Source organism: Marmota flaviventris, chromosome 5 (genome assembly GCF_047511675.1).
Source record: "Marmota flaviventris isolate mMarFla1 chromosome 5, mMarFla1.hap1, whole genome shotgun sequence".
In the NCBI taxonomy this organism is placed as follows: domain Eukaryota; kingdom Metazoa; phylum Chordata; class Mammalia; order Rodentia; family Sciuridae; genus Marmota; species Marmota flaviventris.
The window spans coordinates 29,486,753-29,498,825 of NC_092502.1; the positions used below are offsets into that span (position 1 = coordinate 29,486,753).

At 36.4% G+C, this 12,073-nt stretch overlaps 1 protein-coding gene across 5 annotated transcripts in view; it reads left to right on the forward strand.

Annotated features, from left to right (window-relative positions):
* The first annotated feature begins 848 nt into the window (after nucleotides 1-848).
* The window catches only part of Lyrm7 (LYR motif containing 7), a 28,149-nt gene continuing 16,924 nt past the window's right edge, over nucleotides 849-12,073 (forward strand). Inside the window, exons 1-3 of one of the 5 annotated variants that reach the window (XM_027954792.2) lie at nucleotides 849-949; nucleotides 6,905-6,977; nucleotides 9,780-9,850. In XM_027954792.2, coding sequence (XP_027810593.1) covers nucleotides 932-949; nucleotides 6,905-6,977; nucleotides 9,780-9,850 — 162 coding nt within the window. In that variant the 5' untranslated portion in view covers nucleotides 849-931. The other 4 variants (XM_027954793.2, XM_027954795.2, XM_034637143.2 and 1 more) reach the window with 4 other exon arrangements.

Sequence of the window (12,073 nt, forward strand, 5' to 3'; positions counted from 1 at the left end):
AATAACAATAATAATAATAATAATAATAATAATGTAGAATATTATCTACTATTCTCATGACTTGCAGTATATTGAAATGCAGACAATAGAGAGGAAAGGGGGCCTTGAGTTCCATTGCTCCAAATCTTTCATTCTTTATAAAAAGTCAATTGTACCTAGAAATTAATCTGAAAGTTTGTGGGGGTAGAGAAGGTGAACAACTCTTATGACATAAGAACAAGGTTGAGATTTTTCTTACCGCTTGCAAAGTTCTAAGGTAAACTGTACTTAAAAGTGCTTCCTTGTTATGATGCTGTTAATAAGTTACCCATTTCCTCCTCTAGCAAAACAAGTAGGGCAAATTAAGTAGGTAGGATATAAAGGGTATGGATAGTCTTTGTAATCAGGCTTAGCAGATTTGTATCCCAGGCCTCCATTTAATAGCCATGTGAACTTCAGCAAGTAACTCACTTCACCTTCTTGGAAAGAATGAAAGAATATCAGTTTTTAAAAATCAGCGTTCCAATCAGTGCCCAGTGTAGTTGTTAATGCTTGATTGTTACTGATGCACGTTTCTAAAGAGACTGTCTCAACCGGGAAACGCTAAAATACAAGATACTCAAAACGTAACCAATACCCGAAAGAAAAGATAACCACCCAAGACGGAAGTGATTCTGCCCCTAATAGAGATGGCTTCCGGGTGATTTCCTTTTTCCTCTGGCCAGTAATTGGGCTCCAGTACTTCTCGCGGTTTTACAGTTGTAAATTGGCAAATGCCTCTCCCTGGTTCTTCCGAGGAAGGCGGGTATACGGAGATGCTGCGTGATGATTGGTTGTGGCGCGCTGGGAACTTGGCCACCGGGAATTGGATTTCAACGCCAGGCCTTGATTGGTTGCCAAGAGGCGGGGCGACTCAACCGCTTGAGTCGTGGCCGCAACCGCGAAGAGAGCCATGGGTCAGGCGGCCAAGGTGACAGGGCCTGGGGAGGGAGTGGGTGCGGTGCAGACGGTAAGAGTAATAAGTTCGTGGCCGTGGCCTTGCGAAGGTTGTTTGGAGTTTCTGGAGGCTGGGGTTCGGGACCCTTTCTGGAGGATGATGACCAACCCTGAAGGGCAGTCGTGGGTTCATGCAGGTGCGGAGAAGGGAGGGAGAAGTCATTATGGTTCTTAGTTCTTTGTGCTAACGGGCACCGAGTATTATGTGTGATAAAAGCACGCGACTTGAGTTCTGAGTAATTGAGGGACCAATTTCAGGTCTCTGAGAAGTAGAAGAGATGTTAAACACAATCCGGAGTTAAAACCATGCAATGATGAGGAATGTTTATTCAGATGATCAGAAGGTGTACAGAAGTGTAGGAACCAAAGGAAACTGAGCCCCAGCAGAATTATTTGCAAAGGTAATATTTAGCGATAAATAGCAGAAATTGTGAGACCCAAGTTCTCAAAGTTTGGGATGTGCTGGACCCATCTGCATTACTCTCTAAAGACCTGGTCTCAGATTCTTTTCTCGTCGAGCCCATGCCCATTTCTTACCAGTGCCCAATTCTTGACTTTAAATATCAACATTGTGGCCCATTAGGACTTGCAGTTGTCACTGGCCAAAACAGGCACAGAAAGGAAGAAATGCTATGCTACAATACTTTGAGGAAAAGCAGTGTGTTTATGGTTGATCAATAATAGGGAGCCACAAAGCGGTCCTCTTGTTCTATTGAACTTTCAGTATACTTTTAATATAAGTCACAACAATAGAAGCAAAATTGTAACTGCCTGAGTTTCCTGAATAGCTGGAACTAAAAGCTTGTGCCAGGTCTAGTTTACCTCTCCTCCTCTTCTGAAATTCCTTGCAACATGTCTTCTACTACTCTTGCAATATTAAATTTCCAGGTTTCTATGATGGCATCTGTGTGAGTGTGTGTGTGCTGAGATTGAACCCAGCGCCTCACAGTGTTAAGCATATGCTATACTATGATGCCTTTAAATTCCATATTTTTGCCAACAGTCTCTTCAGGGCTATCAAAACTTTTACTACCAAGCATTTCAGAATTCTTCCTTCCTGTACACAGTATTCAATTAGAAAGCTACTTGCACATTTTGGGGGGGTACTTGTTACAGCAACATTCCATTTCCCAGTACCAAAATCTGTATTTGTCTCCTACATTTGTCTTAACAAAGTACAGGTTAAGCATCCCTAATACCAACATTGGTAATCTGAAATGCTCTGAACCATAAAACTTGTTGAGCATCAATGTGATTCTTAAAAAGTTTCAGATTTTTGGAGCATTTTGGATTTCAGATTTTTCAGATTAGGGGTGCTGATCCAATAATTTTATGCAAATATTCCAAAATTTTGAGAAACCTCAAAATCTGGAAAATTTCTGGTCCCAAACATTTTGGCTAAGGACACTCAACCTGCCATAAACAGTGTGGCTTAGAACAACAGAAATTTATTGTCTCACAGTAACAGAGGCTAGAAATCCATGGTCAAGATGTCAGCAAGGCCACACTTCCTCTGAAACACTGTGCAGTGTCTTTTCTTGCTTTTTTCTTAGCTTCCAATGGTGGTTCTGTGCCTTGCTGTTGTATCATTCCAGTTTCTATCTTGGTCTTCACCAGGCTCTCTTTCCTCTGTGTGTTTATAATTCGCGTGGTATTTTCCCCACATTGGAGTCTCATTGGAGTAGGTCACCCTAGTGACCTCATCTTAACTTGATTACATCTTGCAAAAGGTTTATTTCCTAGTAAAGTCACATTTACAGGTGTCTGGGATTAGGACTTCAACTTCTTTTGGGAGTATGCACAACTCAAAGCATAGTAGTATGGATATTCCACATTTTGTTTACCTATTCATGAGGTTGTAGACATTTAAGTTGTTTCTACTTTTTGACTATTATGAATAATGCTGCTGTGAACAGTGTACATGTTTTCATTTTTCTTGGGTATATACCTAGTAATAGAATTGTAATCGAATTATTGGATTGTGAGATGACTGTGTTTTAACTTTTTGAGCAACTGCTAAACTTTTCCAGAGCAGCTGTATTTTTTTTTTCATTTTCACCAACAATATATAAGAATTTTGTTTTTTCCATATCCTTGCCAACACTTGTTATTGACTTTGTTCTACTATTGCTATTCTACTGGGATGTGGTAACATCTTATTGTGGTTTAGATTTGGATTTTCCAGAAGGGAAAGAATGTTGAACATCTTTCATAGCTCATTGGACATTTATGCATCTTTTTTCGGAGAAATGTCTACTCAAATCCTTTGCATATTTTAAAAATCAGGGTTATAAGTGTTCTTTTGATATTCTGGGTATTAAGCCCTTATCAGTTATATGATTTACAGATATTTTCTACCATCCTGTGGGGTTTTTTCTTTTTTCTGTTTCTTTGAGATAGGGTCTCACTCTGTTGCTTAGACTGAACTCAAAGTTGGCAGTCTGCCTCAACCTCCCAAGTTCCTCTTGTACCTGGCTGGTTTTTGTTTGGTTTTGTTTGGTACTAGAGTCTAAACCCAGTTGTGCTTTACCACTGAGCTAGAGCCCCAGACCTTTTTTTTTTTTTTTGAGACAGGGTCTCAAAACTAAAAGTTACTAAGGCTGACCCAAAACTTGGGATCTCCTGCCTCAGCCTCCTGGGTTGCTGGGATTACAAGTGTGTGCCATAGTACCTAAATTTTTTTTCTTTTTTGATAGTGTCTTTTCCCTTTCCTTTTTTAAAATAAAATTTTATAAAGATGTGATAAATATGTAAAGTTTAAGAAGTAAAATTGAAAACCAGTATACACCCATTTTCTTCTACTTATTCCCAATTCTTGCTTCCCAGAGATAAGTGCTTTTTAATTATTTTAATCATCTGGGATTTACTTCATATTTCTAAATAACATGTTTAAAGTGCTATTCATTGGTTTCTTTCTCTTTTGAGACATTTTTTATTGACATTTAGCTATAGAAGATGAGGACTAGTCTCACTCTCATACGTTGTCTTCAAAATGTATAATTTTTGAAGAATCAGTTTTCATCTTTGATATTATTCCTATTATTATTGAGTGTAATTATTAACTTTTTCCAAGATTTGAAAACATTTTCTTGTCTTCTCATAGTGATATTATTTAGATGTTATATGCCATTCTTATTTTCTAATACTTTATTTGTTTATTTATTTTAATATTTATTTTTTTAGGTGTAGGTGGATACAACACAATGCCTTTATTTTTTTATTTTAGAGAGAGAATTTTTAAAAAATATTTATTTTTAAGTTTTCGGTGGGCATAACATCTTAATTTAATTTTTTTTTTAAAGAGAGAGAGAGAGACAATTTTTTAATATTTATTTTTTAGTTTTTGGCAGACACAACATCTTTGTTTGTATGTGGTGCTGAGGATCGAACCCAGGCCTCACGCATGCCAGGCGAGCGCTACCACTTGAGCCACATCCCCAGCCCAAATTTTATTTTATTTTTTGAGAGAGAGAATTTTTTAATATTTATTTTTTAGTTTTCGGTGGACACAACATCTTTTTTTTTTTTTTTTTTAATGTGGTGCTGAGGATGGAACCCAGCGCCCTGCGCTCATGCGTGCTACCCCTTGAGCCATATCCCCAGCCCAATACCTTTATTTTTATGTGGTGCTGAGGATTGAACTCAGGTCCCGCCTGTGCTAGGCGAACGCTCTACCACTGAGCCACAATCCCAGCCCCTCTAATACTTTAAATGTGAACTGTTTTTTCCCTTGGATTTTATTCTTAGCATTTCACTGATATGCAACTGTGAGTTTTGTGTTTTACACTTGGTGGAATCCTTCTGTCTAGTGACTTGTGTCCTTACTTGGTGAAATGTTCTTGATTATCGCCCTTTCCTTTTTTACTTCCATTTCTTTCTTGCTGGTGCCCCTGCTAATATTACTGTTGAGTCTTTAGATTACTCTCTTAATTTTCTTATTTTCTCTCCTCAATTTCTTTCTTTCTTTTTTTTTTTTTTTTTGGTTGGGGATTGAACCCAGGGCCTTGTGCAACTGAGCTCTATCCCAGTCCCTTCTTTTTTTAAAAAAAAGATAATTATTATAATTTTTTTTTTTTAGTTGTTGATGGACCTTATTTTATTCATTTATTTATATGTGGTGCTGAGATTGAATCCAGTGCCTCACACATGTGAGGCAAATGCTCTACCACTGAGCCATAATCCCAGCCCTCTCTCCTCAATTTCTGTCTCTGGATTTTTGTTTTATGTTCTGAGCAGATTTTCTCAACCTAATCTTTGCTTTCATACAGTTGATATCCAAGAGATTTTTTGGAGTTTTCTGCTCCCAATTTTCCTGGTTCTTTTTCTTTTTTTCTTTTCTTTTTTTTTTTTTTTTGTTCTTATTGTTATCTGTCTTTGATATTACCAGTTTTCTAATGCATGTAAAACCCTTAATATGGTGTCAGGCATGCAGTATGTTCAGTGTTAGATTATCTGGAGAACAGATTGGAGGAAAGGAGGCAATGATGGTAGAGTGATATACCTTTGTAAGTCATCTAAGAAAGAGATAGGAAGGTCTGAACTAGTTTTGGGGATGGAGGATATAAAAATGTTTAGGGAGGTATTCCTAAAGTTCTACATGAAGAGTAGAGTAGATTTAAAGGATGACCTTAACATTTTTGGCTTGAAGCTCAGTGGTCTCAAGAACTAAAATTGAGAACATGGGCTGGGGATATAGCTCAATGGTGAGGCTCTGAGTTTCAGCACCACAAAAATAAATAAATAAATGATAAAAACAAAATTGAGAGGACAGGGAAGGAGTGCAATATTGAGTACCATTTTGGACTTGAGAAATGAGAGGTGACCTCAGCTTATCAAAACAACAGCTTGATAGGGCTGGGGTTGTAGCTCAGTGTAGAGTGCTTGCTTAGCATGTGTGAGGCACTAGGTTTGATCCTCAGCACCACATAAAAATAAATAAATAAATAAATAAAATAAAGCTATTATGTCCATCTACAATTTAAAAAATAAAAAAAATCTTGATAATCTTTAACAAAAATGTCAGGTTCTTTTCTTTCTTTTTTTTACACAAACTCTGAATATTCATAAGTCTCAGCATTTCACTCAGCCTTTGAGAAACTGCAGTTAAACTTGCTTAAATTATCTGAAACATTTTTTTTCTGGCTCTTTTCAGCTATAATAAGTTCATGATTTTGTGTATGTGTGTGTATGATTTTAAGAGTAGATGAAAGCTTCAATATGTTAAGAAAGAGGTGAACAAGTACATACTAAACTGATAAAGTTGGTTAGCAGACTGATTTTTTTAAAATTTAAATTAATTAATTAATTAATTCTAATTAGGTATATATGACAGCAGAATGCATTTTGATTCAGTGTACACAATTGCAGCACAACTTTTCATTTCTTACTGTAGTGTCCCACCATATGTGCAGTCATACATGTATCTAGGGTAATGATAACCATCTCATTCCACCACCCTACCCCCACCCTGCCTTCACACCTTTCCTCCCTCCCCTTTGCCCAATCAGTTCCTTCATTTTCCCCATTACCTCCTCCCCCCAAATATGGATCAGCAAGCAGGCTGATTTTTGACAGGATTATTATCTTTTTAACCATTCTTTCTTTCTTTGATTCAGAGAACTTTCTCTTGGTAAATAAAGTTAAAACTTTTTTGTAAATAAAGCTAAAACTTTTGGTACTGAGGATTGAGCTTAGGGCCTATGCATGCTAAGAATACACTCTACCACTAAACTGTATCTCCAATCTGTATATCTTTCTATATATCTGAATGCAAAGGGAATGTTATTATGGCAAACCATGATTTTTCACCAGTTATTTTGAAAAATAGTTTAAGAAACAAATAGAAAAGGAAGACTGTTAATTCTTGTAATACAATTATGGAAAATTGAAAGTTTTTCTTGTGAGATCTGAATTCTTATTTTCTTAACAGGTTTTACAGCTCTTTAAAACATTGCACAGAACAAGACAACAAGTTTTTAAAAATGACCCCAGAGCATTAGAAGGTAAATATATTTTTTACCCCTCTGGAGCAAGTTCATTATTTAGATAGCTGTTATTCTGTTTTGGAAATCCTGCCTGTTTGGTTAAGACCTATCTACGGAATGACCTTTACTATCTCTCCTCTGAGATTATTTCCCTTTTGATTTTTTACTTCTTTTTCTCTCTTGTTGGTGTTCTTGTTAATACAACTCTTCTGGATTACTCTCTTAATTTTCTCCTCTTAATTTCTCTCTGGATTTTTATTCTACATTCTGAGCAGTTTTTCTTCCTTTCTTTTTTTTAATTTTTTTTTAGTTGTAGATGAACACAATACCTTTATTTTATTTATTTATTTTTTAATGTGGTGCCAGGGATCAAACCTGGTGCCTCATGCATGATAGGTAAGTGCTCTACTATTGAGCCACAACCCCGGTCCTTAACCAAATCTTTTGATTTTACACATATATATTTTATAAAGATTTATTTACATTACTTTTTTTGATACTAAGGATCGAATCCAGGGGCATTTAACTATTGAGCCACATCCCCAGCCTTTTTTATTTTTTATTTTATTTATTTATTTTAGTACCAGGGTTTGAACTCAGGGGCACTCGACCACTGGGCCACATCCCCAGCCTTATTTTGTATTTTATTTAGAGACAGGGTCTTACTGAATTGCTAGTGCCTTGCTTTTTGCTGAGGCTGGTTTTGAACTCGCAATACTCCTGTCTCAGCCTCCCAAGCCACTGGGATCACAGGCATGCGCCATCGCGCCTAGCTTATTTTTTATTTTCAGACTGGGTCTCACTAAGTTGCTTAGAGCCTTGCTAAGTTGCTAAGGCTAGCTTTGAACTTGTGATCCCCCTCTCTCAGCCTCCTGAGTCACTGAGATTATAAGCATATGGCACCATGTCCTGCTTCTGTCACATTTCTTTGAGGAATATCTACTTAAAGAAAAAAAATTAAATCAGGTTTTTAATAATGGTAGGTCAGAATTTCAGTGTTCTCCATAACTTGCCTTATTTTCAGATCATTAAACCTGTTTCTCTCTTATCATATTTTCACGTTTTAGGACCAGGTACCATCATATTGTAAATACCAGTTTTAGTCAAGAAGTCATAGTAGTTGAGAAAGAAAACCAACTCAGATGATTCCAAATTCAGCATCTCCCTGTTTTAAGCAGTTTCTATCTTATCTGGAAGTTATAGCTATAAGCTTTAAGTTCAGTAATAGTCATAGTCAACTTCACTCCCAACTTCCCTAGGAGTTAAAAATTTTCTAATTCACCAGAAATAATTTTTTAAACATTAAGTTATATATGTCATATGTACTTTATTATTATTACTTGGTACTGGGAATTGAACCCAGGGACACTTAACCACTGAGCCATATCCCTAGCCCCTTTTTATATTTCCTTACAGACAGGGTCTCACTGAATTACTTAGGGCCTCAATAAGTTGCTGAGTCTGGCTTTGAACTCAAGATCCTCTTGCCTCCTGAACTGCTGGGATTATAGACAAGGCCACGGTACCCAGCTTCATCTGTACTTTAAACAAATTCCTAATTTAATTCTCATATCAGCTCTATAGGGTAGTAACTATTGTAACTCCTACTTTTGCAGAGGCAAAAACTAACAAAATGTGAAAAGATTTACCCCACATTATACATGATAAGAGGTAGAACTGGAATATAGCCTAAGTAATCTTGACTCCATAGCCCAGACTCTTAACCACCTTACATATTAAGATGTATCAAGTACAAAAGGAAGGTTTTATGGCTAGTCCCTGTTAACATGGTATATTTTTATTGCTTTAATTTTGGTGTTGGAGGGTACTAGAGCTTGAACTTGGGTGCTTTACCACTGAGCTGCATCATCAATCCTTTTTATTTTAAATTTTGAGACAGAGCCTTTTTATGTTGTCAGAGGTTTTGCTAAGATGCTGAGACTGGCCTCGAAGTTGTATTCCTGCCTCAAATTCCCAAGCTGTTGGGATGATGGCATGAGCCACTGCGCCCAGCTGCTTTAAAAGTTTTTAAGTGATAATCTTAGCAATCCTGGAGCCTGAGGCAAGAGAATTGAAAGTTTGAGGACAGCCTCAGCAATTTAATTGTCAGTGTATGTACATATATAATTTAACACACTTGTATGTGTTGACTTTTGCTTTCTTGGAAAAACAAAAGACTTTTAATCAAAGTCCTTAGGTTTATAGAAAAAAAGCATGAATCTGGGCTAGGCATCATGGGGCACACCCATAATCCCAGCTACTTAAAAGTTGAGGCAAGAGAATTATAAATTCAAGGCTAGACCCAGCAACTTTGGGAGACTATGTCTCAAAATATCAAAATAAAAAATAAAAAGGCTGGGCATATAACTAAATGGTAGAACACCCTGGATTCAATCCCAAGTACCAAAACAAAACAGAAAAACACAAACCAGCATTCATTTGGATTTCTTAGAATCCAGTAACTATAGAGTAAAAAGTAGGGAAAGTATTAGAGTGCTAAAAGTTTATTTATTTGTTTATTTATTTATTTTTTGTGGTGCTGGGGATTGAATCCAGGGCCTTGTGCATTAGAGGCAAGCGCTCTACCCGCAGCTATACCCACAGCCCCTATTTATTTATTTATTAACAAATTTACCAGCCTGTCAAAACCTCTCCAAGAGATTTATTTAATATATTTCTCGTGCTTGTTTTACATGGGAGCAAACTCTTTTTTTACATTATAGAAAGAGAAATGAATAATATAATGAATGACATGTAAATTTTTAAGGCAGGAATTCTAAATTCTAAAGCAAATAACTGAATATATTTTTTTCTCTCTAGCAGCCAGAATAAAGATAAATGAAGAATTCAAAAGTAATAAAAGTGAAACTTCTCCTAAGAAAATAGAAGAGGTACAGTAATGGAGTTTTTCAAATTATGACAATGCTCTTTTTATTTATTGGTGTATTTTAGTTGTATTGAACATAATGATGTGATTTGTTATTACATTTATATACAGTACACACTATCACAATATAATTTGACCAATATATAATAAAGCTCTTATAAAATTTTGTTGGCAAAGAGGAAATGATGAAAATGGAGAGGATATATGAAGTCAAACCCATTACTTGCTAAATAAAACCATCACAAATATAGATAATCTTTATTTGTTTGGTGTGGCTCACCTTCTCAAGATCATCTGCCTACACCCAAATGACACCAAGTTGCCCTGTGAAAAGAACATGGAAGTAGCCATGGTCAAACCAAGAGCAGCTGAACCAACAGAAACCCATAAAATTCTGTCTTCACCTAAGGCAAGTGACTGAAACTATGGAGAGTGTTGTAATAACTTGGAACTCCAGAAGGAACTTCTGCTCAACTAGTCAGGTCAACCCGCCCACCTTTTTTTTTTTTTTTTTTTAATTTCTATCATCTAATAGCATAAACAGCCTCAGTTTATGAACTATTCTACTTTGCCTTCCATATTTGCTTTTTGGTCACTTGCTATAGTTGAAGGCACTCTACTGATATTAGTCTGTGAGCTCCATGGAACTCTTAATACATGCTCATAGAAAAGATGCACAGGTGATTCTTTTCCTGTATAATGTATATACATACAATGTCTCTATCCTGAGCTTCTGTGTCTATCTTTGTATAAAGGTAGGGAAATGGTCCTTATGAAGCAAACAAAAAATAGAGAATTTTTGCAAGGGTTAGTTAGGATTCAAAGAATTGGTTTGGTAAAAGGGAAGATACAAATTAGAGTCTTCCATTTTTAATAGAATTTTTATGAGTTTTAAAGAAATATGATAAAATGCATTTATATTAAGTAGGAAAAATAGTATTTTATTTCTTTTATTTGGTACCAAGAATTGAACCCAGGGGTGCTCAACCACTGAGCCACATCTCTAGCTCTTTTTATTTTTTATTTTGAGACAGGGTCTTGCTAAGTTGCTTAGGGTCTTGCTGACTTGCTGAGGCTGGCTTTGAACTTGCAGTTCTCCTGCTTATACCTCCTGAGTTGCTGGGATTACAGGTGTGTACAATGGTACCTGGCAAAAAAATATACTATTTTTAAATAGTAAAATACCTGTTATAGTTGAGCTAATAAAACAGAATGACATAGCCTAAGTATTGCCATCTGTATAATATTAAAAAAAAAAAAGGGAAGATTTCACTTAAGCATATGATAGGACAAACAGGAAATATGTAATTTTTATTTATGGTAGAAGTTAAGATGACAGTGTAATCAGTAATCAAATCATAACTAGGAAGAAGACTGTGGCACACGTCTGTAATCCCAGTGGCATGGGAGGCTGAGACAAGAAAATTGCAAATTCGAGGCTAGCCTTAGCAACTTAGTGAGGCCCCAAGCAACTTAGTGAAGACTCTGTTTCAAAATCAAAAAGGTCTGGGGATGTGGCTCAGTGGTTAAGTGTCCTTGGGTTTAATTCTGGTAACAAAAAGAGAAAAAAAAAAAAAAAAGCAAGAGTATATGAAGGGAGCCAGGCATGGTGGCATACACCTGTAATCCCAGCAGCTCAGAAGGCTGAGACAGGAGGATCGTGAGTTCAAAGCCAGCCTCAGCAACTGCGAGGTTGCTAAGCAACTGAGTGAGACCTTGTCTCTAAATAAAATACAAAATAGGGCTGGGGATGTGGTTCAGTAGTCAGGTGCCCCTGAGTTTAATCCTTGGTACCTTCCCCCCGAAAAAAGAGTATATGAAGGGGTCTGGTGTTGAAGCTCAATGGTGAGCACTTGCCTGGCACGTGTGAGGCAATGGGTTTAATCCTCAGCACCACATAAAAATAAATAAAATAAAGGTTTCATGTCCATCTATAACTTAAAATATTTTTTTAAAATAAGAGTATATGAGGAAGTTTGTACTATTGACCATTCAATAGGTGGATTAACAACAATATGGTAATTATTTTTAAATCTTGAAATTATTATTAAGGATGTTTTAATGTCACATACCTCAAGTCCCAGCCACTTGAGAGGCTAAGTGGTAGGATTGCTTGAGGCCAGGAGTTTAAGACTAGCCTGGGCAACAAAGGGAGACTCTGTTTCAATAAAAAAGATGTTTAATTGAAGGCTTTTTCTGTCAACTAAATTGGGAACATGAACATACA